Source organism: Mytilus californianus, unplaced genomic scaffold (assembly GCF_021869535.1).
Source record: "Mytilus californianus isolate M0D057914Y unplaced genomic scaffold, xbMytCali1.0.p SCAF_2, whole genome shotgun sequence".
Classification (NCBI taxonomy): Eukaryota; Metazoa; Mollusca; class Bivalvia; order Mytilida; family Mytilidae; genus Mytilus; species Mytilus californianus.
Genome location: NW_026262668.1, coordinates 137,000,955 through 137,028,166, shown reverse-complemented (window position 1 = coordinate 137,028,166; position 27,212 = coordinate 137,000,955). Strand labels below are relative to the sequence as shown.

At 32.9% G+C, this 27,212-nt stretch overlaps 2 protein-coding genes across 13 annotated transcripts in view; both read left to right on the top strand.

Annotated features, from left to right (window-relative positions):
• Positions 1 to 2,927, top strand: part of LOC127731165 (putative sodium-coupled neutral amino acid transporter 11) — a 61,418-nt gene extending 58,491 nt beyond the window's left edge. For all 12 annotated transcript variants that reach the window (XM_052240102.1, XM_052240099.1, XM_052240100.1 and 9 more), the window contains one exon: positions 1,608 to 2,927. In XM_052240102.1, the coding sequence (XP_052096062.1) occupies positions 1,608 to 1,871 (264 nt within the window). In that variant the 3' untranslated portion in view covers positions 1,872 to 2,927. The remainder of the gene's footprint in view (positions 1 to 1,607) is intronic.
• A 13,622-nt stretch (positions 2,928 to 16,549) lies between these two features.
• On the top strand, positions 16,550 to 26,036 carry LOC127731164 (myo-inositol 2-dehydrogenase-like). The gene is made up of 7 exons (XM_052240097.1): positions 16,550 to 16,817; positions 18,407 to 18,477; positions 19,795 to 19,903; positions 22,121 to 22,248; positions 23,324 to 23,556; positions 24,019 to 24,190; positions 25,817 to 26,036. Exons 1-7 carry the CDS (start codon positions 16,606 to 16,608, stop codon positions 25,924 to 25,926), a joined length of 1,035 nt encoding a protein of 344 aa, XP_052096057.1. The 5' UTR covers positions 16,550 to 16,605; the 3' UTR covers positions 25,927 to 26,036.
• Positions 26,037 to 27,212: the final 1,176 nt, after the last annotated feature.

The following is a 27,212-nucleotide window of genomic DNA, read 5'->3' as shown; positions in this document are numbered from 1 at the left end:
ATTATTATAGATAAAGATAAACAAAGTGTAAACAGCAAAAATGTTCAGCAAAGTAAGATCTACAAATAAGTTCATATGATTAAAATTGTCAATTGACCCCTGAAGGAGTTATTGTCCTTTAGAGGCAATTTTTCACAATTTGTTCATCTAATCTAGTTTGCTTACTTTAAAAAATCTTCTCCTTTGAAACTGCTGAATCAATTTCAGCCAAACTTGGGCTGAATAAGTTTCAGAGTATCTTGTATAAATTTTGTATTTTATTTTCTTGTACGTCAAGAAACATAGCCACTATGGCTAAAATGGACATAGGGGTAAAATGCATTTTTTTGCTTTTGAAGAAAATATGACAGATACAAAGAACATTTAAATGGCATTTTTAAGCCACTCATTCATATATATTGAAAAGCAAAAAATAATCATTGATGAAAGATTTAAGCAAAAAATTACAGGTGAGCGATTCAGGCTCTTGAGAGCCTCTTGTTTATTATTTTAATTTAAGATTGGTAAATGTGGTGGCATTAAGTAATTTGTATGCAGTGTGATTTTTGCTGTTATATATGATCTCATTTAGTACATTATAGTCATGTCAAAATTGTTGTGAAAATAATATGGCTTGGGTCACATTCAAGTTTATGAAAGTAGACTTTTGCTCAACCATTTGAAAATAAATATAGACTATTGGTAGTAGGCGTGAGGAAACATCGTTTGATAGCTGCTATCCATTGAATCTCATTATCTATTGACTCTCATGATCACTTTCCATTGACTTGCACTACCAAAATTGACATACAACGATCACTATACGACAACAAGAACTTAATAGCATGACAAGATCCTGTTCCCTTTAAGTTGATACAATTTGTGAATATTTTCTACAGAGACAACTAAATATCTCACACGGATCGTTGATATTAATTTGAACTAAATGTTTAGATTATTCATTGCTTTCACCTTTTAATCAATCAGTTGAAAAACAAAATATTCGCTTAGAACCAGTAGAACTGAAAACATATAAAACGTTGAATAAAACAAAACATCGAGGTACATTAGATATTTACCACTGGACTTTGCAGTACTAGTTATTGAAAGCAGCCTGTAACAATCTCATAATGGTTACTTAACTTCTTGATATTTCCCATGACTTCATACCTCTAATTTAGAATTACGTAAAAAATCTGTAAAAACGTTTAACCAATATTACCAGCATTTAACAGTGCATTTAGACTTGTACAATAAATCAACATTCTATTAAATTGATGTCTTAGAACAATCAAACTCAATCAAACTCAAGATCGTTTACGTTATCATTACTGGAACACCAATAAGTGTTAATACTAGTATGCAAATAAAACTGCATGCCCACAGCAATATGAAAAAAGAGAAGTGGTATGATTGTCCATGTGACAACAATCAAACAGAGTCCAAATAAAGCGTATATTTTGCTAGATGAAGTTTTTACACTGTCAACAGCATTCATTTTGTTACACTGCCAACATCATTCATTTTGTTACACTGCCAACAACATTCATTTGACTATCATTTATAGATGAATTTAAAATAGGTCCTAAACAATAAGGTTCAATATTGTATGTTTATTTTATTTTTAGGGAGTAGTTGTGGCGTGTCCATTAGCATTCATTATACCACCGTTATGTGTTATGAAATTAAGACAAGAGCCAGTTTTATCAAAAGAGAATATTTTCCCAATATTAGTGGCTACTTTTGGAATTTTGGCTTCCGTAATCGGAGTGATAGTAGCAGTATATAATTTGACAAAGGGTATTGAATGTAGTCATGGTAACGAAATGTTTTATTGTCTAACGGCTTCTCGTATAAATGGAAGCATGCTAGCATCAAATACGACATTATAAAACTACTATCATTAAACTGTGCCACTTTAACTAATGTACATGACTGTATTGTCCACAAGGCAAGTCCTCCTACAAAGGTTTTAAGGTATAAGATATGTATGTAAAATATTTACTACTAGAAAAATTGAAACCATATGGATGAAATCTATTATTCGAAACAAGAACAGAAAACAGAAGACATCTTTATGTTTTATTGTGATCTGTTTAATGTTAATTCGGTTTTTATAATGGCATTAGATTGGATTGGTTATTAAATAATGTATTTAATTTGAGAAATGTTCGATATTTTCTGTCATCATGTTTTTATCTTATACATAATATGATGTTCATAATGTACTTCAACTTATTCTGTAACACTATACAAAATCTGGTGCAACATAATAAATAATCATTTGTTTCTCTTACATTAATAGTGGTTTGCTGCAATACATTTTAAAAATATCACTAGTGACTAATAGGGTTTTTATATTATTTGTATCACAATGTGTTTTAATTGTGGGGGATTATGAAAATTATTAGATGTTATTTAGGTTTATAATATAAATATATTCAATAAAATAAATCAAAGAAACATTTCATACCTCGGAACATCTGCAATTAAGAAATAGAAAGACATCTGCAAGTGAAAAATAGGAAGACATTTGCAAGTGAAATATAAAAAGACATCTGCTATTGAAAAATAAGAAGACATTAACAATTGAAAAATAGGAATACATCTAGAGGTTTATAAAACATTATAAATAGAAAGATGATAACAACAACATTAGAAAAAGAAAGAAAGTAAACGGAGAAACACCAAATATTACAAACAAGATAATGCCTCCAAATAATAACTTTCAACTTTGGTGGCACAAATCGTGAATTGAAACATCACTGTATGCGTAAAACAAAAATGTCTTTCCAAACATGAAACTAATAATTTTATATAAGTAGCTAAAATGTTGATGTATAACTAATTATTGGTTAATTTGTTGTATTACTGGTGTTCAAATATTGTTCACATTTTTCTTGTTATTTTTCATATGTTGCTGAAACGTTAATAAAAATTGTTCAAGGGATGCTTTATTTCATCATGTAGTTTGTAAGATAATAGAGTTAATAAAGGTGTCCAGATGTATTGGACACTTTTAACTGTGAACTCCTACTTTGGCAGCTAATACGTTAAAAACCTCGTCAAGGGTCTGGTCTCTTTTCTATCTAAGACCATCATTCCAGAAACAAATGTCTTTATCCTATTCCGTAAATCAGTATCTCGATTTCATTTCTGTTACTCTTTAAATATCTCTAATATAACTAACAAGTTTTGTAAGTATGACATGAATAAAATGATATTTGGGATATTCGCCGATGAAGCAGAGACCAACGGCAAATAGTTCATCGTTTGGTGTTCAACAACAGATAGGCGTCTTTATATATATATCAAATTAATAGTCAGACCAAAAATAAATCAAGGCATCAGAAGTTAACCGACATGTAATCTCAAAGATCGATTTAGAACACAATTCAAAGTAACCAAACAAAAACTGAAAGAACCGCATGAACTCCAAAAAGGAGCGATACCGGTTGCGTCGACAGGGTAAAAATGATAACATTGCTTTATAAATTTCATGCGTCCGAAGCGCTTTTCTGAATTTCCCTTCATCCGGAACACTCAAAGTCGAAAAATAAAAGCCAAATCAATCCTAGGTCAACTTGTCCTGATGGAGTTAATCCCTTAGTTTCTTGATAATTTATAAATGTATAAACGGACAATTTTTTAAAAAAATTGAAGGCGAAAGATACCAAAGAAATATTCAAACTCATAGATCGAAAACAAACTGACAATGTCATGGCAAAAAACAGATAACGCCGATAAGGACAAACAATAGTAAACAAAACACAGCATAGAAAACTAGTTCATGCCCAGTCAAATATCACAATCGAGAAAGGACACAATTGGTGAATTACCGATCATGCGACTATATTGGTATCTAAATATCTGAGATTGCGAAAATAATTTGTGATGCTATCCGTAAAACTTGTGAAGTGTCGATATAAGTCAGTCTTCCTCATAACCCTGTTAGAGCAGTTTTGTGTAAGGAGCAGACCCTGCAAATTAAGTACGTATAGAGTGAACATGCACGACCGTAACAAATCTATATAAAGTATTAGAAAATTTATAAAATTTCTCATCCAGTTATTATATTTTCTACAAAAAACAAATTCAATTGAACAGTTCTTTTTTTTTAGATAAATCTACTGTGTCAAAATTAAATGTCTTACACAGTTATATTTAGCTTCAAAGTTAAATCATTACGTTATATATTTTGGATAAAAACTAAATTACTATTTAACACCTTGCAATACATATTGCGCAAAATTATTTAAGGGCCACTTTCATTCAAGTGATTTTGGTGATAAGTCACAGGCGGTGTAACACAATTGGAGAAAACAGGACAAAATTGTGGCTACGACTATAGTGATATATCAATGATCATCTGTGATGCAGATAAGCCATAAAGATCTAGCATATTATGATGGCGTCATTGAAACTTTCAAAGGGATGACTTTACGTCACCTAAATGAATCATTGGTTCAGTAGCTTTCATCTTTGCAGCACCCTCTAACAAGGAAATCATGACAGATAACGCATGGTCAGGAATAATGAATTTCGCTAAAAACATATATACTCCATAGGCAGAGGCGCCGCTGAAATGCTGCTACGTTAAATTGAAAGTTCATAATTGGAAAACTAAAATCTTCTCTTTTGTCTTAACTGTTAGTTCTCCACCATTCCTCATTGTCAAATTCTAAATGTAAGTCAAGAAAAGGCCAACTTAACTGTTTTCTGTGGTATCCTTTACTTCAAGTTCAACATAACCACCAAACGTAAATAATTACATGAGAGGATATCAATCGTTTTCCTCTTATAGTTGCTGTGTTTCTCTTGGTTTTAGTTTGAAACCCGGATTTGTTTTCTCTTAATCGATTTATGACTTTTGAACAGCGGTATACTACTGTTGCCTTTATTTATTGGGGGAACATGAAGTTCAAAGATACTGCTAGCTTTTTTTTTCATTTTTGTATGAGAAGCTCCTGTATGGAGTAAGCCTTGTATGAATAAAGGAACATGACGACAAGAGGAGAAGCGCTCTTGGTTCCAATAGCAATGCCTGTTGAAAACACACCCTCTGAACGAAACAAATATATTGCCAATAGAAAAATCAGGCATCTTTATTTGTGTCAATGTCAGAGAATTGTTGTTACATTTAGACATTGTTTCACCAAGTATCATTTAAGCTTCCAACTTCCTCATGCAAAGATGACCTTAGATGGATTTGGCTATTATTCTTAGGTTCATTTTGGTCATAAATCTCTCAAAGTGTTTCGGTACATATACTTCGTCGACTTTAAAATATTTGGCTTTGCGCGTTCCTAGAAAAGGGGAATCCTGAAAAGGACGCATACAATTTATAGTGTGTTATTTTCATTTTTTTATCCCTTTCTAAAACAAGATACTTATATCTACATAATATAAAAAGAAGATGTGGTATGATTGCCAATGCGACAACGCTCCACAATAGACCAAATGACACAGAAATTAACAACTATAGGTCACCGTACGACCTTCAACAATAAGGTTATTTTTTTATGAATCTACTTTTAAGTTTAGTCAAAATGATTTGTTTATACTATTATATGAGGAAAGAGAGATCGATTGTACGTACTCTTACAGATCTTTTGATTTTTTTCATATCCACATCTGAATCCCCTAAAGTAGATACTTTGACATTAATTTTGAAGCCATGTTTTTATTAATGATTACTTAGATATTAATAATATGAAAAGAGGTTTTGTAGAACATTTTTGTAGATCGGCAATATAACGTTGTTTATAAGGATACTTGTTTGTGTAATTTGTATCTATGATGAGTTTATTGGATAATCAATTCAGTAATATAAAAAAGATAACGAACTCCGAAGTATTTTCAAAAAGAGGAAGTCCATAAAAACTGACACAATCAAACTTTATTACCAACGGAACAAGTGAAAAACAACTGCCATATTCCTGACTTGGTACAGAAAGAAAATGTAGGGTTAAATGTTTTCGTTTTATAGCTAGCTAAACCTCCCACATGTATGACAGTTGTTTATAGTTCCGTTATATTTAGCAACCCAAACAGACATAATAGGTTACTGTGACAATAATTTGGATCCAGCAAACAAAACTGTGTAAATATATATAGGAAGATGTGGTATGAGTGCCAATGAGACAACTCTCCATCCAAGTTACAATTTATAAAAGTAAACCATGATAGGTTAAGGTACGGCCTTCAACACGGTGCATTGGCTCACACCGAACAGCAAGCTATAAAGGGCCCCAAAAATTACTAGTTTAAAACCATTCAAACGGAAAAACCAACGGTCTAATCTATATAAAAACGAGAAACGAGAAACACGTATGAACTACATAAACAGAAGACAACTACTGTAATCAGATTCCTGACTTAGGACAGGTGCAAGCAATTGCAGCGGGATTAAACGTTTTAATGGTACCAAACCTTCTCCCTTTTCTGAAACAATAATATAACATCACAACATAGAAAAACACACTATAAAATATCAATTGGAAGGCTTAACTCAATCAAAAAACGTAAATTAACACACAATGAACGAATAAATTTGACCTGTGACACCTGAATGCAAATACACAGTTAATAAAAAATTACAAGGGATAAATAATTAAAGTCAAAAGTAAATAAACAGGTTTAAACAAAGTTAAAGTATGATATCACTGTGAAATGTCAAACAATTTTTAGAAAATCATCACGTTTGAAGAAACCTGCGTCATATTAAACACAGGTAAATGAAAATAATTGTGTTGTTAAGTATACTTCTTCTTCTGTGGAAACATACATCACAGACAAACAACACTACTGACGTAAAAATTCAAACAAACTAACAAATTGATCTTATAAAGACGCTAACAAGAAAGGTGTAGTAGATAGTAAATTAAAATTTAACAATGACGTCAACAAAAAAACATTTTGTCGTGAAAGTACATACCGTATATAGTATATACACTTTCTTGATAAAGTGAAATTTAAGTAAATCTAAAAACAAGGGTAAACAAAATAGAAACAACAGTGTGAAAACTCTGTCCGAATCGCACGTCAGCAGCCACCTGCACCAGGAATGCCCAAAGTTAAACACTAAAAAACCCGATGGCGGGATGTATAAATACTGAGTCATGTCAAAAGTCATACGACTAAAAGGAACATAATAGCACGTAGTCAAATAACGGGGAAACTAAAAGTAAAATAAAAAGATTCACAGCTTCCAGCACCTATAATATATAACACAAGACTATCTTGTATTATTTGTGAAATACAACATTGTAGACACTAAATATTTATCTATTGGGTCTTGGTACTTTCCGATGAACATTTTGAGAAAAAGGACGAGACGTTCTTTGACAAAACCCTGGCTCATTCATTTTTTGCTCAGACACCGATGACGTTTTACCTATCTTTATCAGTAGCAGCTGCAAGCTCGTGAGTATCGTATGAGTTAAGAAATGTATACTCCATACAAGAAATGTATTATATACTGACCCACTTTTACTACTAAGTTTCGTAAAAAATCATATACTAGAATGGAAGGATTACATGCACTGCTATTTTTTGCAAAGGTCAAACATAGGGTTGTGCAGCATCTTTTTAACATTTATATACCTCTAGCTTCTAAGAGTCCGTACTACCCCTCCCTTCACTTTGAGTCTTGCTTGGAATTCAATTGACAGTTTTCACACTGCCTTTATACTGATAAAATTTCCAAGTTGTTTCTCATTGAGTTGATATCTGGGAACCAGTAGGTTAACAAAACAAAATATTTATGAATATAAAGTATCAAACCAAAAGAGGCGTAGTTGGTGAATCAGATGTAGTTACAACGTGCAACCTTCAGATATATTGATAATTGATGATGTTCTGTAACCCATACTTAAATAAATGATTAAATCTCATATCGCCAAATGAACATAAGATAAAGGATACTACCGAAAGTAGAAGGTCTGCTCCATACCTTTTCCTGGATATTGATACAGATGGACAACTTCAAACTAGAATCTGTGACAAACGTGATGATTAAACACCGTTTCAAATGTTAATTTCCCATCTCTCAGCAGTAACATACCCTCTGCTCCATCATATGGCGTTTACATATCTCAGTAATAATTTTCGCTCGTGCATAGTCACACTATACGGATTTCATTAACATGAATGTAATAGAAAAGAGAGGATATGGGGTATCCATCCATGATACAAAATCAGCATGTCCACAGCTAAAAACACAAAAATCAAAGGAATAGTGCTTGTATGGCTGTTCCTCAACCGGAGCAAAAAACGCTCTCACGTCAATGCAAGTTTAAGACGGCTCCTAGTACCGCTAGCGGTATTATTTGCACAGTGACGACCACGCCACAACTGTGAATTGAAGAACAAAGCCATGGAGTTATATCAATAAAATAAATCTGGCAAAGAAATCAAGCATGTGCTGTCATAATTTAGCCGGATAATCACACGGAAGCGTGCAAAAGACAATACAAACATTTAGTCAACCACGGGGCACATCGAGATATATGTTAGATAACTTTGCGGTCATCTCAGTACCAGAATCTATGACAAACGAGACGATTTTGATTTTTAGATTATAAATTTCCCCCTCCTAAGCAGCAATATACCAACTTCACCTGCATATGGGATATACATTGCCCAACTCATTCGGTATGCAAGAGCTTGCAGCTGCTACCCAGACTTTATAATTGTCACCATTGTCTAAGCAGAAAGTTTATGAATCAGGGTTATGTCAAAGAACGTCTCGTCTTTTATCTAAAAAATTTAATCGGAAGATACCAAGAACTTGTTGATAAATATTCCGTATATATGTTACAGTGAATTTGTATAATCAGGGATTATGTAGAATCCCTGGTTTTTCAGGGATTATGTAGAATCACTAAACTCATTAGTGATTATATATAATCCCTGAAGATGACCAGTGATTTTACATAATCACTGAACATTTTACTAATTATTTTACAAATTCCCTAATATGATTTCAGGGATTATCAATAATGAAAAAAAAATAAGGGAAAGGTTTTACCAGTGATATTTTATTTAACTGTATGTTGAACCACAATATTTTCACAAACAAATAAGTATGGCAGAGGAAAATACAAAATGCAAGCTATGGACAAGGAACAAAAAATGGTATTTTTACTTTGATGACAAAAGAACCAAGTAAAAAAGACTAAAATCCTGCTTAATTCTATCTGCTAACAAAGTATATATTTAAATTGTTTTAAGGCTGCTATTATCCTATATATTTCATACATATTACACTCTTTACAGCATTATGCAGTACTATAGGAGGGGACGGGGTTGGTGGGCATGGATCTAAAAATAGATAGTCTTCAATATTTGACGAAATAAATATATATTTTGTGAAAAGCAAAAGTTGTCAAAACTAGATATACAAAAACAGAAGTACCATTTATATGATTTGCGTCTCATAAGTATACTAGTTTTTATAACAAATCAGTGGTTGATTCGAGTTGAATTGAGGGCGTTGTCCATAGAGGGGATAAAGAACATGAAATTCAATTCTGAGAGAAATAACGCAACAGAATTCTGCTAGCATCAGCAATCAGTTCACGGCTGCTGATTCCCTTTTTTTGAGTACCTTCAGATGATTGTATTACAAACTTTATTTCTCTTAGACATGCCGTAAAATCTGATTCGATATGAGAAAGACAAGGTTTTTTTTTAATGTAGATAGTGTAGTAAAACAGATGCGAATCAGGTAGATGTGCCTGTAGAAAAACAGGGCAAATGTGCAAAAGTTTCTGCCATCCAAATTTATTTAATGAATGTTTTAATATATTGTGCTTAACATTTTTGTATTTTGTGTAAAATATATTGAGGTTATCATTTTAATATACATGTTTAGTGCTTAATATTTTAATTTTGTGTGACATTTTAAAATAGTATGCCTAACATTTTCATTATACTTTAAGGTTATCATTTTTGTCGAGCCTGCGACTTTTGTCGCAGAAAGCTCGACATAGGGATAGTGATGCAGCGGCGTTAGCTTTCTTCTTAAAAGCTTTATATTTTAGAAGGTAGAAAACCTGGATGCTTCATACTTTGTATATAGATGCCTTATGTTACGAAGTTTCTGTCTGTCACATGTCCATTGTCCTTGAACTCATTTTCATGGTTCAGTGAGTACTTGAAAAAAAGTTAAATATTTTTTGTAATGTTAATTTCTCTCTTATTATGAGTAATAGGATAACTATATTTCGTATGTGCGTACATTGTACCTTGCAGGGTATTCATGCCCGTCAGACAGTTTTCACCTGACCTCGGCCTCATTTCATGGATCAGTGAACAAGGTTAAGTTTTGGTGGTCAAGTCCATATCTTAGTTACTATAAGCAATAGGACTAGTATATTTGGTGTATGGAAGGATTGTAAGGTGTACATTTGCAACTGGCAGGTGTCATCTGACCTTGACCTCATTTTCATGGTTCAGTGGTTATAGTTCAGTTTTTTTGTTATGATCTGTTTTTCTTATACTGTATGCAATAGCTAGGTCTACAAATTTGGTGTATGGAAATATTTTAGGATGTTTATAATGAAGTTTTATTATGATTTGATATTATGAATTATTTAGTTTAACTTACATTCATTTTCTTCATACACAAAACTGTTTCTTCATTTCAGTTATTATGCATAATCCCTGACGTCTTTTCTAGTGATTATACATAATCCCTGAAAATTTCAGTGATTATATATAATCCCTAAACTAACCAGTTATTTTACATAATCCCTGAAAATTTCAGGGATTATGTAATATCCCTGATTATACAAATTCACTGTAACATATATACTATATGATATAATATCAACTTCACAAATAATACATGATGGTCTTGAAGTATAGATTCTAGGTACTGACGTTGTTTATTTTCTTAATGACGTGATATACACCGAACTGCAGTCAAGTTAAGCGTTTGATAATTCATTGATAACATTCTGGCATATCACAAACAAACAACATGTAACGTCCCATTTCATTGGCCGAAAGATTCAACTACAACAACAATCGTAGTGTGCACGTGAATTGACACAGGTGACCGACAATGGAATGTACTATGTTACTACGAACGTGAAAAGAATTAAATAAAGGCAAGTTATTTTAATAGCTATTTTTATGCAGACGAAGGAAACCATTAATTTGTTTGGAAATTTACATTTTCCTAACCCCTTTGGGGAACCCCTGCATTACAATCTTTTTGATGGATGACCATTGGTCAGTAGAATTCTACACAATGTATCTTATTACACATTCTTGCTGATCTAACAGATCATGAATTAAACATTACTGCGGCCAATGTTTTGTCATCTCCAAACAAAGCATGGTTACCTGCTCTGAATTTACTTAGAATTTCGGGATTTTTGTTCAAAATCAAGTAAACTGAATCAGAAAATAAATCACACTATCCCAAGTCGAATCCCTAAAACCCCAAGCTTCCCTGCTTTAAAAAGTTACTGGATTATGCCATGAAATGATGTAAATTTAAGTTGTCATTTATAACTAGTCATTGGGATTCCATTTTTCTATTTCCATGTAGTTTCATATTTATAAAAAAAAGTTTTGTATACGTGAGCCTAGTTTAAGGGTCGAGGAAGAGGCTATGATACACTGACGATAGAATATGAGTAATGAACAGTTTATTTCACAACCCTATTTAATGTAAAATCGTGTCGATATCTTTATTATGTAATTTGGCTATTTTTGAAGTTACGGTCTCATTTACGTTTATCCAACATAATCCGAGCAACTTTATTCATATTTCCTTATTCGGTATCAATCCAAACACATAATGATGTAACTTAACAGATAGAAAAGTTGCAAGAGGTTAGTCCAGAGGTTGAGAGGACACAGTGGCCTTGGATTCAATTTTTCGCCTGGAAACCTGTTATTAAAGCGTCTCTGTTATCAATTTCAAAAAATTTTAAACAAAGGACCTTATTAGAACTATTGCCCAAAATTATAATATAAATAAATTTTACATGCACATGTATATAAGCTAGAATTGCCATGAGATAATCAAGTACACAATCATGTATGTGATCAATCCATTCAACTTTCGATCGTTTGTGTGTACGTGTGTTCTATTTTCGCAGGTGTGCTTGGGCGGTGCTTGATAGTTTATTTGAGGTCGAAGGTTTGAATTGACCAATGACAACGATCGTTCCTTTACGAGTTGATTTAATAAAGTTTGTTTGACTTATGTCGCACGGCCTTTCGCTAAGCTTGATCGCACTTAATTGTAATGTTCTTTCTATTTGTCTTTGTATATTTTTAACTCGACTGTCAGGTCCATTTTTGATAAAATACTTCTGGCGTGGCCCACCATTGTGTTATTGTGCTTTGTTCATTTTTATATTCTTGTCTTTCATTTTTGCTTATGTACTTTGTCTATAGAATGTCTATACGCCATTTTATTTGATTTTATAGTGATTAAGATTATAACACAATGTTGACTGTGCTATACCCCAATTTTTGACATATTTACTCATTATATCTGTTTGTTTTTTATTCACATATTGTTGTGAATATAATGGAATTCTATGCGACTGTCATACAGGTGAGAGGTTTAGCTGGCTATAAAACCAGATTTAATCCACCATTTTTTACATAAGGAAATGCCTGTATCAAGTCAGGATTGTGACAGTTGTTTTCATTCGTTTGATGTGTTTGAGCTTCTGATTTCGCCATTTGATTAAGGAATTTTCGTTTTGAATTTTCCCTGGGAGTTCAGTATTTTTGTTACTTTACTTTTTGCAGGAAATAACGGACGTATAGGGCAAATAATTCGGGTAGAGTATGTAAGATGTAACACCACCCACTTTGGCCCGGCCAAAAGAACATACTGGAACGTACTACATATTTAAAACAAAATAGTTCCTACGCATAGGTGTAAATATCAAACTATGTAGAATATATTTTGGTTATTTAGGAATCAAATGAAAGTTGAAGGACTGGTGATCCTTGTAGAACACCTTTTGACTGATAATTTTGAATAATACAAAAATGTAAAAATTGAGGGCATATTGCCTGTTTCTCAGATATGAGGTACCTGGTTTGGTGTATCACACTTCCGGTGTGCTCCTTACACAAAAACTACTCCAACAGAATTACGAGGAAGATCAACTGAAATTGACACTGCATAAGTTTTACGGTCACCATCACGTATTTGTTGACCGATACGATGTGTCGGTGTTTTAACTCACGAGCGACATGTTTTCGAGGTCTCAGGTCTTTAGATACCGGCATTGTATTCTGATCTGTAATTTAACCGATTGTTTCATATTCCCGATTTTGACATTATAGTATAATATTGACAACTGTATTTTTTATAGCTTGGTTCGAAGTAAGAAACCTTAATGTTTTGTTAGGAAGTAATGTCTTGAAGATTCCGTCCAGACTACACAGCCTTTTGAATTAAATAATCTATAGTGGGTACGATCATGGCCTTATTATTAAATCATATAACGTTTGACAGAACAAGAGGAACACCAAATACAGTTATAAGTAAACTGTGTCTCTCGGAGTTACGATCTTAGTGCAATAAAGTTAAAATGCATTTATGAACTATCAGAAGCACGTGGTTTTGTTGTTTATACGGTGAGCATATACTGTTTAGTATTTAAATTATTTCTCTAGATTAACCTTCATCAGGAACTCTCAAACGTAAACATTATAAACATACACAAACGTGGCAACGTTAGGAGCTATATAAACAAAAAGGACCTTAATATGTTGTAATAATGTCAGTACTTAATATAAAAATAAGAAGCTGTGGTATGGTTGCCAATGAGACAAATCTCCAAAAGAGACTAAATGACACAGAAATTAACAACTATAGGTCACCGTACGGCCTTTAACAATGAGCAAAACTCATACCGTATAGTCAGCTATTAAAGGCCCCGAAGTGACAATGTTAAACAATTCAAACGAGAAAACTAACGGCCGAATTTAAGTACAAAATAATGAACGAAAAAACAAATATGATACACAGCAATAAACGACAACCACTGAATTACAGGCTCCTGACTTGGGACAGGCACATACAGAATGTGGCGGGGTTAAACTAGTTTGAAGGCGCCAGCCCTCCTCCTAACCTGGGACAGTGGTGCAAGAGCACAATATAAGAACAAACTATACAAAACAATAAACGAAAAACAAATACTTGTATGAGAAACAGCAATAAACGACAACCACTCAATTACAGGCTCCTGACTTGGGACATGCACATATAGAATGTGGCGGGGTTGGACTAGTTTGAAGGTGCCAACCCTCCCCTAACTTGGGGCAGTGGTGTAACAGTACAACATAAGAACAAATTATAAAAATCAGTTGAAAAAGGCTTAACTCATCAGATGGATACAACAAATAGAAATATATCTAACAAAAACACAGAGTGGACGTGGCAGGGTACGTATACATTCCCACAACAAAAAAGACACTAAGTACTAATAACTGAGCTCATGATTCTCATGGGACTAACAGTCCAACAGCTGCAGTGTCGACCCAGTGTTAGTAAATGAAATACACTATTTAGTTATTCCGTGAGTTCGAAGCGTTTTTCTGGATAACATTCAACAGGAACACTAAAACCGGCGCAACTTTACGGGCTGTAAATTAACTGTTTCTGTGTGTTACATTTTAATGTTGTGTTTTTGTTGTGTCGTTGTTCTCCTCTTATATTTGATGCGTTTCCCTCAGTTTTAGTTTGTAACCCGGATTTGTTTTTATCTCTATCGATTTATGATTTTCGAACAGCGGTATACTACTGTTGCCTTTATTTATCCTATACTAAGGATTTCTACCCTAGGAATAGATTAAATTTGATGTTTTAGGCAAAACCTTTCGAAATTTTGGGGTATCAATGCTTTTCAATTTAGTACTTTATCTTGCCTTTAAACTCTTTTGATTCGAGCATAAATGATGAATCTTTTGTAGACAAAACGCGCGTCTGGCATTCTGGGGTCTTATATCTATTATGAGTCTATAACAAAAGGAACATTAACAGAACAACCAAATTCATCTAAAGTTAGCTTTACCAAAGGAATTAGGAGCCTTGGTTTCTTAATCATTTCTAAATTTTATGGGAATTTTATGAATAAGTAAATGTTATAAATCATGACAGTAGCGAAGTACCGACAATGAGTTCATGACCACAAAGGACCTAAACAGAATAGCAAAATTCATCTGAGGTAAACTTTGCCGCAGGTAGACATGAAACATATCTACATTCACGTGTACTAAATTCAAAATATGTTATGCTTTATTGTGCATCCTCCATTTAAAACTAATGTATAGTATAATAACTTTGGAGACTTTTCTTCCCATTTATTGGACTCGGAGTACCATCAGTTTCAACAAATACCTTGAGACATTAGATATTAAGAAGAGTTATGGTTCTTTCACTGTCGTTTAAAATTTTCCAGAAAGGTTTCAAAAATCACACTTGTTGAAAGTCACCAATTAAAAGACTTATTGCTTCTTCTTCTTCTTCTTCTTCTTCTTCTTCTTCTTCTTCTTCTTCTTAATATTATTAATAAGTGAATGATGACACAATCACTAGACGTCTTATGTATCCATGGTCTTATTAGGTCAAATTTGATATCGTATTAATTTAATGGAAGTACCCCATTTTATACAAAATCTGATAGAAGTACAATTTGACGCACCTGTTTGATTTACCAATGTTCTTGACAAGATAAAGGTAGAAAAGCTATGTCATAATCTATCAATCTGTCTGTGAAAGATTATTTTTAGCGTCCGAAATTACAAATTTATACATGTAACAAGGTCAGAGGTTGTTTATATACAGGTAGATAAACTGTTCTACATTTGATACCTTTAATACAATCTTATTGTTGTCGTCTTGAAAAGTAAGATTTTGTGCATTTTTATATTTATCGCATTAGACACTTGATCTACAAATCCATATTGATTATTCATAACGTGAGTATTTTTTAAATATAGTTTCATTTATTATCACACGCTTTTGGAACGTTGTCCATCTTGTTCTATGTATATTTTTCGCTTTCGGTAAAAAATGTTTAAACAGCATTTTGAAAAACTTACATCGTTCCTTCGACGTGATTATAACCCATAGGCGATGAAACATCAACAGCAACACCTACTGCATTGTGTCCAGTGGCTTTCGTTAGTCAATAATGCACGCAGTATGCAATGAATAGTAGCCTTTAAATGTTATATCCATGAAGTTCATCTTTATTTCAAAATATAAAGTCATGATTTATGATTTTTTTTATACAAAACTCTTAATGTGTGTAAACCTTACGATATATTTCTTCATTGGATTGTAAAATTGTCATCCATAACGATGCATATACTTAGTAGGCATATGATCCTAACGCCTTTTGAGTTTCCGAATTTCCTGCCTAAAAATATACCATTTTCGGAAATATAAAATCCAAATGATACTTCTGTATTGGAAAGTATATTCTCAGAAACTTGTACACAACCAGATAGAAATTGATACTTGTTACAACTTTACCTTTTTTAAATATAGATAATTCACATCAAGTCAATTTGTCAATAGTAATGTTGAACTATAACAATAATGTTAACATCTGTTTATAGTTAAAAAAAAAGATGAACCGCATTGGTGCTGCTATCATTGGTGTTGGTCGTATTGGACAGGTTCATTTAAAAAATATGGTAAACAGTCATTGTATTCAGATTCATTGGATGGTGGACACTGCTGCTGTTCATGGAAATCTGAAGGAATTAGCCAACTTTTATGATCTTGTTGATTCAAATATAACAACCCCGGATCAATTTGAAACTGTGATGGCGGACGAAAGGTAATCGTTGAAAATATTTCCCCCATGTGTATGATCCATCGTATTGCATTGAATATATTTTTAATAACTTAAAGATTTAACTTTATAGATATTTTTGTAATTTTGTATACTTTTCAACAAAACATGATTCGTTATATTCACTTTATGAGTTTATTGGCTGAAGAGAAAAAAAACAAGCTTAATTTGAGCAGTTGTGTCATTCTATTTAAGGATGGCTGGTATTAACTGTAGACATAAATTTAAACATGTGTAAAAATAACATGATGGAAGATACGAAGGACAACAATAAAAAAAATGAAAACAACAAGTTATAAATTTAATGCGTCCAAAGCGCTTTTCTTGATTTACCTTCATCCGGAACGCTCAAAGCATAATATTTGAAAGCCAAGGATGTATAAGAACCGAAACAATTGAATAGCTATATAACCAAAAAGGATCCCCAAAAAATAGCCAAATCTATCAACTTTACCTGAGGGAGTTAAAACCTTAGTTTCTTCATAATTTAAAAATTTGTAAACGGACAATTTTAGAAAAGTTTATTATTAATTATGTCAGTACCGAAGTATTGACTTATGAGCTAATGATACCCTCGGGGACTGGTAGTCCATTAGCAGAGGTATCGACCCAGTGCTGTAAAAAAAATGAAAACAACACGTTAATCAATTAGGTCAATACATATACAACAATATATGAAAAAGACTAAACGGTAATACATAAAGAAGATATTTTAACATCTATCTTACGATATAGCTGCAGCATATTCATTAATCACCCCAACCTAGCCCATGAAATATTTTCGATCATGAACTCTAAAAGGAGCGATACCAGAAGTGTCGACAGGGTAAGCGTCTCTTGCTTCATACTTTATTCGACTTTTTTAACTTTTCTGATTCGAGCGTCACTGGTGGGTCTTTTGAAACGAAACGCGCGTCTGGCGTACAAAATTTCAATCCTGGTATCTTTGATTAGGTTATTGCTAATAAACCATCATCCGCCATTCGAATTCACACTTAGTCAAAATGTCACAATCCAGAAAATTACAGATCAGATTATACTGGTATCTAAAAATTTAAGATCGCGAAAAGATATTGCTCGGGAATAAAGACACCGACACGTCGTATTGATCAACCAAATAGTGATGGTAACCGGAAACATGTGTAGTGTCAATTTCAGTTGTTCTTCCTCAAAAAATTAAATTGTAGTGCTGTGGTGACACAGTACGAAATAGATTAAAACGTATTCATGTGTTTCCGATTCCGTCCCATTTCATGAAGATATGCTTTTAATAGTAATGAAATACTTGCATTTGGTGCCCGAAAACACTAATGTTCGCGCGAAGTTGTATTTGCCTCGAGGCTGAAACGTGTGCAGAGATTATAAGTGTCTGCTTATATTAAACAGTTTTTTAAAACCGTTTTTTTTGTGTGCATACGTGAATCCTTATTTATGTGTCCTAACAAGTGGCTATTTATCAACAATACACCTGTAATTGAATGAAACGTTACAATGTATATGATTTCATCATAAGTATGCATCATAGGGCCTGACACTCCTGTGTATTTCATAACAATATATGATCGTTCTTTCAGAGTTGAAATGGTAGTAATATGTGTACCAACTGGGCTTCATAAAGAGTTTATAATGAAATCATTAAAAGCAGGTAAGTAGATATAAGAAGATGTGGTATGAGTGCCAATGAGACAACTCTTCATCCAAGTCAAAATTTATAAAAGTTAACCATTATAGGTATAGAAATTTATGATCGATTATATTTTTAATTGAATGTGGTTTATAATATTAGTTTAATTTTTTTTGTTAACGTACTGGTTCCCAGATATGATCTCTGTGTTTCATCTTATAGAGACATAACTTGAGAATGTTACCAGTATAGAAAAAAATGGCAGCGCCTAAAATTTAATTCTTAGGAGGTCCAAAAGTGAAGGTAGGGGGAGTATAGAATTTTAGTGTAAGTTTAAACTCTTAAAAGTTCAGGGCATATAAATGTTGAAAATATGCTGCACAGCCCTATATTTTGACCTTTGAATAAAATAGTAGTGTATATCAACTTTCCGTTCTGGGATATAATTTTTCACGAAACTTCCTAGTAAAAGTGGCACAGTTTTAGCCGCAAAGGGAGTTCCTATGGCAAATTGTATTGTCTATATTTACAGAATTGCAACCTCAAAGTTCATACATTCAACATTTAATTTTGAAAATTCGAGATATTTTGACCGTTATGAAATATCTGTTTCACAGATGACGACAGATATGTTCCAATTGTCGTAATCACAATTCCTTTCTCTTTTCGAATGTGACCTACCTAATTAGACGTATCATCAACATCATCCCCGGGTTTTTGTGGGGTTCATGTTGTTCAGTATTCAGTTGTGTTTTGTCTTACTATGTAGACGAAACGCGCGTCTGGCGTATTAAATTGTAATCCTTGTACCTTTGATAACTATTGTGTACTGTTGTTTGTCTTTTTGTCGTTTTTCGTTTTTTTTTTTGCCTTGTCGTTATCAGTTTGTTTTCGACTTAAAAGTTTGAATATCCCTTTGGTATCTTTCGCCTCTCTTTTGAAATATATTTGATTTTAGGGCCAATGTGGCCCCAAAGCGTACCTTGTCTTCTGAACCCTTGACGCTTTGCATCTTTTATCATGAATTGTCGTCATAACATGAACTTAATATGTAAAGAAATTTAGTAAAAGTAGTTTTCAAAGTTGAGCAGTTGTAGTCAATTGTTTATCTATCTGACATAATTAATGTGTGTGTTCTGTTCTTGCCACAATATAGCTTGCTTCTGAAATGACTTCGGTTTGTCTGTTTGTAAGTTGACTTACTACTCAACCTCTGTCAATGAACTTACTTCGGATTTACTACAGTGTGGTATTAAATATGAATGAAAACCCTTATCATTTCTTTTTGTAACACTTTTTCGTGCAATAATGATGATAATAGTAATGTATTGTTGGTAGGTAAACATGTCTTCTGTGAGAAACCATTATGCATTACTGTTGAAGATGTAAAAGAGTGCTATGAAGAAGCCAAACGACAAGGAAAGCATTTAATGTGCGCATTAAACAGGTAAGATGCAACACAATCATTTAAGGTGGGCATTAAACAGGTACAAGGCAACACAATCATTTAATGTTGTTTTCTTCAAAAGTGATGATTTCCTAAAAAAATATTTGACTTTTCACAGTGATATCATACTTTAACTTTGTTGAAACCTGTTTATTTACTTTTGACTTTAATTATTTATCCCTTGTAATTTTTTATTAACTGTGTATTTGCATTCAGGTGTCACAGGTCAAATTTATTCGTTCATTGTGTGTTAATTTACGTTTTTTGATTGAGTTAAACCTTCCAATTGATATTTTATAGTGTGTTTTTCTATGTTGTGATGTTATACTATTGTTTCAGAAAAGGGAGAAGGTTTGGTACCATTAAAACGTTTAATCCCGCTGCAAATGTTTGCACCTGTCCTAAGTCAGGAATCTGATTACAGTAGTTGTCGTCTGTTTATGTAGTTCATACGTGTTTCTCGTTTCTCGTTTTTATATAGATTAGACCGTTGTTTTTTCCGTTTGAATGGTTTTACACTAGTAATTTTTTGGGGCCCTTTATAGCTTGCTGTTCGGTGTGAGCCAATGCACCGTGTTGAAGGCCGTACCTTGACCTATAATGGTTTACTTTTATAAATTGTAACTTGGATGGAGAGTTGTCTCATTGGCACTCATACCACATCTTCCTATATCTATTAAACACATACGATGCTGCACAATCATTTAAGGTGCATATTAAACAGATAAGATGCAATACAATCATTAATGTGCGCATTAAACAGGCAAGTGACTTTGACGTCTTGCATTTGGATGAGCGCATTAAACAGGTAAATGTCAACGCAAACATGTGTTGTGTACACTAATAGGGTACATATTAAAAGTTTAACAGCGTCAATGCAAAGACTTTCATCGTATGGTGAATAATGTTTAAAAAACATAATAACGAATATTAATGATTGTTTTACTATTGAGTTTCTTTTATAGTTGCATGTTTTATGTCCATACAATGTTTTCCTGCAAAAAATGTCATTATTAGATAATGGGTGTGCAAAGAAATGAAATACCGGTATCAAGTTTGTTTTGAAGTCCTTTTCTTATTATTGTTTATTGCATTATTTGATTTCTTCAATTTATTGGGTGAAAATAAGAATTGAAAACCATGCGTCCATATCATACGGAAAACTTTACATCGACTAGATTCCTGAGTAGCTCTCAAATATATGTGAACAATGACACGCATAAAAACCCAAGTCTTAATAAACAAAGTACAAGGATTAGGAATATGTGTCAATAGGACACCATGCCCCACTCATACTATCATACTTCCGGTGCATTGAGGTGCATCGACAGGGTATGCCTCCTCTGCTATGCATGCATCACCAGCCATGCGAATTCACATTTAGTTAAAATGTTACAGTCGGGAATAGGACACCATCGGTAAAAGTACAGATCAGACGACTAAATTAATATTTGAAGATTAAAGACAGCGAAAATACAACACTAGTAAGCTGAAACAACGACACATCGTTTCAGTCAACCAATTCTGGATGGTGACCGTAAAACTTATGAAGTGTCGATTTCAGTCGGTCTTCCTCCTCACTCTTGTAGAGCTGTATTTTTTTGTAAAGAGCATATCCCTGTTTATGAAGTCCGTAATTGTTAACATGGACGTGCGTAACATATTAATTAAGACTGTAAATGATATACGATGGAGCAGAAGGAATGTTACTGCTGAGAAATGGAAAGTTAACAATTGGAAAATAGAAATCATCACGTTTGACATAGAATCTAATTTGAAGTCGTCCATCTGTGTCAATAACGAATAAGGGATATACAGAGCGAAAAGCAAATGTCCTAGTAGAGATATTAATAGCAAAATTACTGACTTATAACAGGCATCACGGGGTTAACTGACATTTTAGTGCATGCACATGTGTAGTCAGTTGAACAAAAATGGCCAAAACGAAAAATCTAATTGTGTTTTTTTTTTATGCAACGTCATTAAAAGCTGAAGACTTTAGAAAAAACGCGCGGAAATTGGAAATGTAAAAGTATATTAAATGACATTTTAGTGCATTCACATGTGTAGTCAGTTGAACAAAAATGGCCAAAACGAAACTTTTAAGTGTGTTTTGTTTATGCAACGTCATTCAAAGCTGAAAATGCAAAACGATAAGGAAAACAGATAATTACTGCCTCACACTGTTAACTATTCCGTGTATATTTATTTATGTAGACGCTTCGATAAACAGTTTTCCCATGTTCGCCTCCTGGTCAAAAATGGAGCTTTCGGTAAAATTCGTACCGTCAAGATGGAAAGCAGAGATAATCAAACTAATTTGGAATATTTTGCTCACAACAAAGGTAATGAAATTTTAAGTCTTTAGTAACAGTAAAAACTAACGAAAAGACTGTTCATTATTTTCATTGCTCCCTATTATATTATGTTGTTTTTTGTAAAAAAAAATATTGATTACCTAATCACTCGTTATTTTTGCTTGTTTTTTTATTTGAATTTCCCCTAATTTTGTAGTTGATGTCTTAAAAAAGAAAGTTATTGTCATTGAAGACCTTTTACGCTTACTAATCACCAGTTTGAAAGTCAAAACTGTTTTAAATACTTAGGAAGAAGTTCAAACTGGTTTGTGTTGCAAAATTTATCATCTTCAATTTAGCATTAATAAATGAAATAGATCAAACCATTGACTATTTAAAAATGGAATTTGTGATGCCTAAGCATCATATACGTGTGGTATTGACCTAGAGGTATATCAATTTCTTAACATGATACAGTGTTAGAAACGCTTTCTGGATAAAAATTACTCAGAAATAATCAGAGCACAACGTTTTGGAGGTCAAAAGATTAGAATGGGTCTAAAATGACGTCTCAAAATTACTTTTGTTTCATTTATTGTCTATTTTACAGCCAGTCACATTTGTCTCCTTAATATTTATTGAATAAATTTGAGCAACAATTGTTTAAAACTAAAAGTGCTATTTTACAACTCGGTACAATTATAACCCTCCCTAAAAAGACTAAAACAAATCAATATAATATAAACGAGCGAAAATAACAACTACAACAACAAAACAAAGCACACTCAAAAGAGCTCACTCCTTCAACCACAAAAAAAAAAAACAAAAAACAAACAATTTTGTTTAGAACTATGTGAATTGGAAAAGAAATTAGTTTGGATGCCGTTTTGAAATAATACAAATTAAATGAAAACATTAAGTTACCATGTTACGTAATTATTCAGTTAATAGTTATTAGATATGCTCCTTGGTATCTTCCGCTTCGACTCTTTGTAGCATCATCTTTTAGATTTAGTTGTAAATGTGTTGTTTTGTTGGTTCGTCTCATTTGTTTTTGGTTTGTTTCCAGTTGTATCGTTAGCTTTTTTTTGATTTTGTATTTGGTTTTTTGTTTTTTATAAAGGAGGAATATTTCTAGATATGGGAATACATGACATTGATTACATAGCATGGATAATAGGGGACGAACCAGAATTCTGTACAGCTATCGGTTCACATACTTCAGTGATGTCGGAGGGATTTCAGTCGTACGGGGAATATGACACGGCCATGGGATTGATCAAATTCAAAAATGGTACATTAGTACATTTAGACCTTAACCGGGTGACATGTGGAGGTTATCAACAGTCTGTGAAAGTATGTATCTGTCATTTTGAGGGTTAATAAAACGCACAAAAAATGCTTTTACAACACTTGCACACATTTTTAATTATCGAAAGCATTGGAATTTAATTTGTAACAAAACAACTTTGGCTACAATATTAATTTTATGAACAATTTATTGTGTATGCTTTGAACTGGTTGTTTACGTGTTTAATTGTTCATTGTTCCTATAATTCTGATTTCTGCTTTTTCTTTTCTTTTGTTCTTTTATGGATAATTGTTTTGAATTTGGATATGCAGGTAAGGAGTGCTGAATTTTAATATTTTTTATAAAATTTTATTTTCTTATTCTTTGCTATTCAAATTTTTTGGCCTAAGCATCAATTAATTGTCGAAATGCGCATCTGGTGTATTGAAATGGTACTATTTATGTCTTATTGCTAACGTTTTTCCTTTGGATATAAGTCATTTCTGGAATTTCTCATTTCTTTATAGATTTTAGGAACAAAACAGGTGGCTGATGTAACAAACATACGAGAGTCACAGTTAGAAATCACTGACGATAAAGGCACGCACTTGCCTCCATACTATTTAGTGGATGGATTTCTAGACAGATATTTAGATTCTTTTGCTGCAGAAATGTCTCATTTTATCAACGTTGTTAAAGGTAAACGTATGTTACACAGGATTTGTGAATACTAATTTTTTACGCCACAGGTGGGTCTTGCGAAGACGACATGCCTGTTTGGGGTACTCAGCTATAAGCCTGTTATCTTTGATAAGATTTATAAACACATGGTCGATGCCACTAATGATAGCCGTTTCGTTTCGTTTCGTTTCGTCCCTAATGATATCGCCAGCACTGTAGTCAGTACTCCAGTATTGCAATAAGATAATATTGAAACTTTCAACTGATATGTCGGGATCCTCAATCCTCGTCTGCTTCGTTCTTTATTTGGCCTTATAACTGTTGAGACGAGCGCCACTGATTATCCTTTTGTAGACGAAACGCGCGTCAGACTTACTAGATTATAAAAACTCATCGATTGAATTATAAGCCTGGTATCCTTGATGAATGTTTACCTCATATAGAAATGTTATTTTATACGTATTGTTATGGATGTTATATCTGTACATAAAAAGGTTCCCAATCCCTAGGGTTTTTACAGTTTTAGCTATTCTCTTACGGTTATGATTTTCATTTTATTATAATGTAAAGGATAATAAAAGTGCTGCATGTCTTTTGACAATTCACATCAAACCCAACATATACACACACGATACTTCCTTACGTGGAAATGTATTCCTGTTTCGTGGTCTTTCAACGAACGATGAGGCACTGACTATTCATATACCTAACTTAATGTTCAAATGACATAAGTATCCGTACAACCATCGTTTTATGTTTGGTCTGTCCATGATGCAGGAAAAACCTCTTTCAAAATTATTAACCTTTATTTTATAAATCAAAACCGTGCGTGACTCAACTTACTCCAGGTACAGTGTGAATAGAATGTTTAAACTAATAAAATTCAATGATCTGTTAAAATACATACAATTCAATTTACGCCCTTTACTTGTGCAGTACCATAAAACAATTGATTTTCTGCCCTTTACAAAAAGTATTTCTCATTCTAAACATAAAAGCACATTACATTAATTTATTTTCCTCGGAGTTCAGTATTTTTGTGATTGTACTTTTTATCAACCTTAAGAATTCAAAACTGTACTTTTCATCACAGAGAGGATTCCAATGATCATTGTAAACTATCTATTTCTTTGTAGTAACATCCTAGCATTATCTGAATCTGGCGAATTATCTTTGAATTGATACAACATTCTATCCCTATTCCTTTCGATAGAGGTTTGCTGATTTTATAACTTTCCATGAACAACATGACGGGTGCTAGTAGTGGAACAGGAGCCCTTCCAAAGCACTTCAATTCACACCTGGTTTTTTGTTAATGTTCCTTTATCTTTAGTGTTATGTGTTATGTTTGTCTTTTTTGTTGTTTTTTTTTTCCTTCTGTCCACGTTTTTCGTTTCTTCGGTATCTTACTTTTTATCTAAAAAAAAAATAAAAGTGACATTTACAATACATAGAAGAACATGATAGGACATGGAGAAAATGACAAAATAATAGAAAAAGATTTGTGTTATAACATACAAGAACGTTCCTCAAATCTAGAAATCAAAACACAAAGTAGGTAAAATATTAAAAAGCAGAAAAGTTCATTGTATGAAATATCTTATGTAATGAAATATATAAATCAATGATGTTATTGTTTTAAAGGTGAAGAAGAATGTACAGTAACAGGCGAAAGTGTTATAATGGCAACCAAGCTAGTTTATATGTTGACTGAAGCTCTACAGACTGGTTCTAAAGTATATTATACCTCGTAGTAAATAAACTTTTTCATTCATTGTAATATGATATTGACAAAACAAACATCCATTCTCTGTTGGTCGATGACTGTCAAGTATATGTATAAATGTATCTATATGCTTTAAAATAGTTATATTATCAATACCTAAATATTTTTTCAACATGAGATCAATTTTCAATTTTGGGATCGATTTCAGTGGATACCATATGAAACAATAATCGAACTATTATCAAATATTGTAATATACTACAGTAAAATATATTGGAGGGACCTTGGTGTGGAGCAGGATCTGCTTATTCTTTCCGGAGCACCTGGGGTCACCCTCGGTTTAAGTTGGGTTAGTGTTTCACAGTCTTGTTTTCTATGTTGTGTTTTGTAGACTGTTGTTTGTCTTTTCGTTGTTTTTAATTTTTTCCCATGGTGTTATGAGTTTTAATATTCCTGTGGTATTTGTTTTTTCCCATGGTGTTATGAGTTTTAATATCCCTGTGGTATTTGTTTTTTTCCCATGGTGTTATGAATTTTAATATCCCTGTGGTATTTGTTTTTTCCCATGGTGTTATGAGTTTTAATATCCCTCTGTGGTATTTGTTTTTTCCCATGGTGTTATGAGTTTTAATATCCCTGTGGTATTTGTGTTTTCCCATGGTGTTATGAGTTTTAATATCCCTCTGTGGTATTTGATTTTCCCATGGTGTTATGAGTTTTAATATCCCTCTGTGGTATTTGTTTTTCCCATGGTGTTATGAGTTTTAATATCCCTCTGTGGTATTTGTTTTTTCCCATGGTGTTATGAGTTTTAATATCCCTGTGGTATTTGTGTTTTCCCATGGTGTTATGAGTTTTAATATCCCTCTGTTGTATTTGTTTTTCCCATGGTGTTATGAGTTTTAATATCCCTGTGGTATTTGTTTTTCCCATGGTGTTATGAGTTTTAATATCCCTCTGTGGTATTTGTTTTTCCCATGGTGTTATGAGTTTTAATATCCCTGTGGTATTTGTTTTTTCCCATGGTGTTATGAGTTTTAATATCCCTGTGGTATTTGTTTTTTCCCATGGTGTTATGAGTTTTAATATCCCTGTGGTTTTTGTTTTTCCCATGGTGTTATGAGTTTTAATATCCCTGTGGTATTTGTTTTTTTCCCATGGTGTTATGAGTTTTAATATTCCTGTTGTATTTGGGGTTTTTTTTCCCATGGTGGTATGAGTTTTAATATCCCTGTGGTATTTGTTTTTTCCCATGGTGTTATGAGTTTTAATATCCCTGTGGTATTTGGTGTTTTTTCCCATGGTGTTATGAGT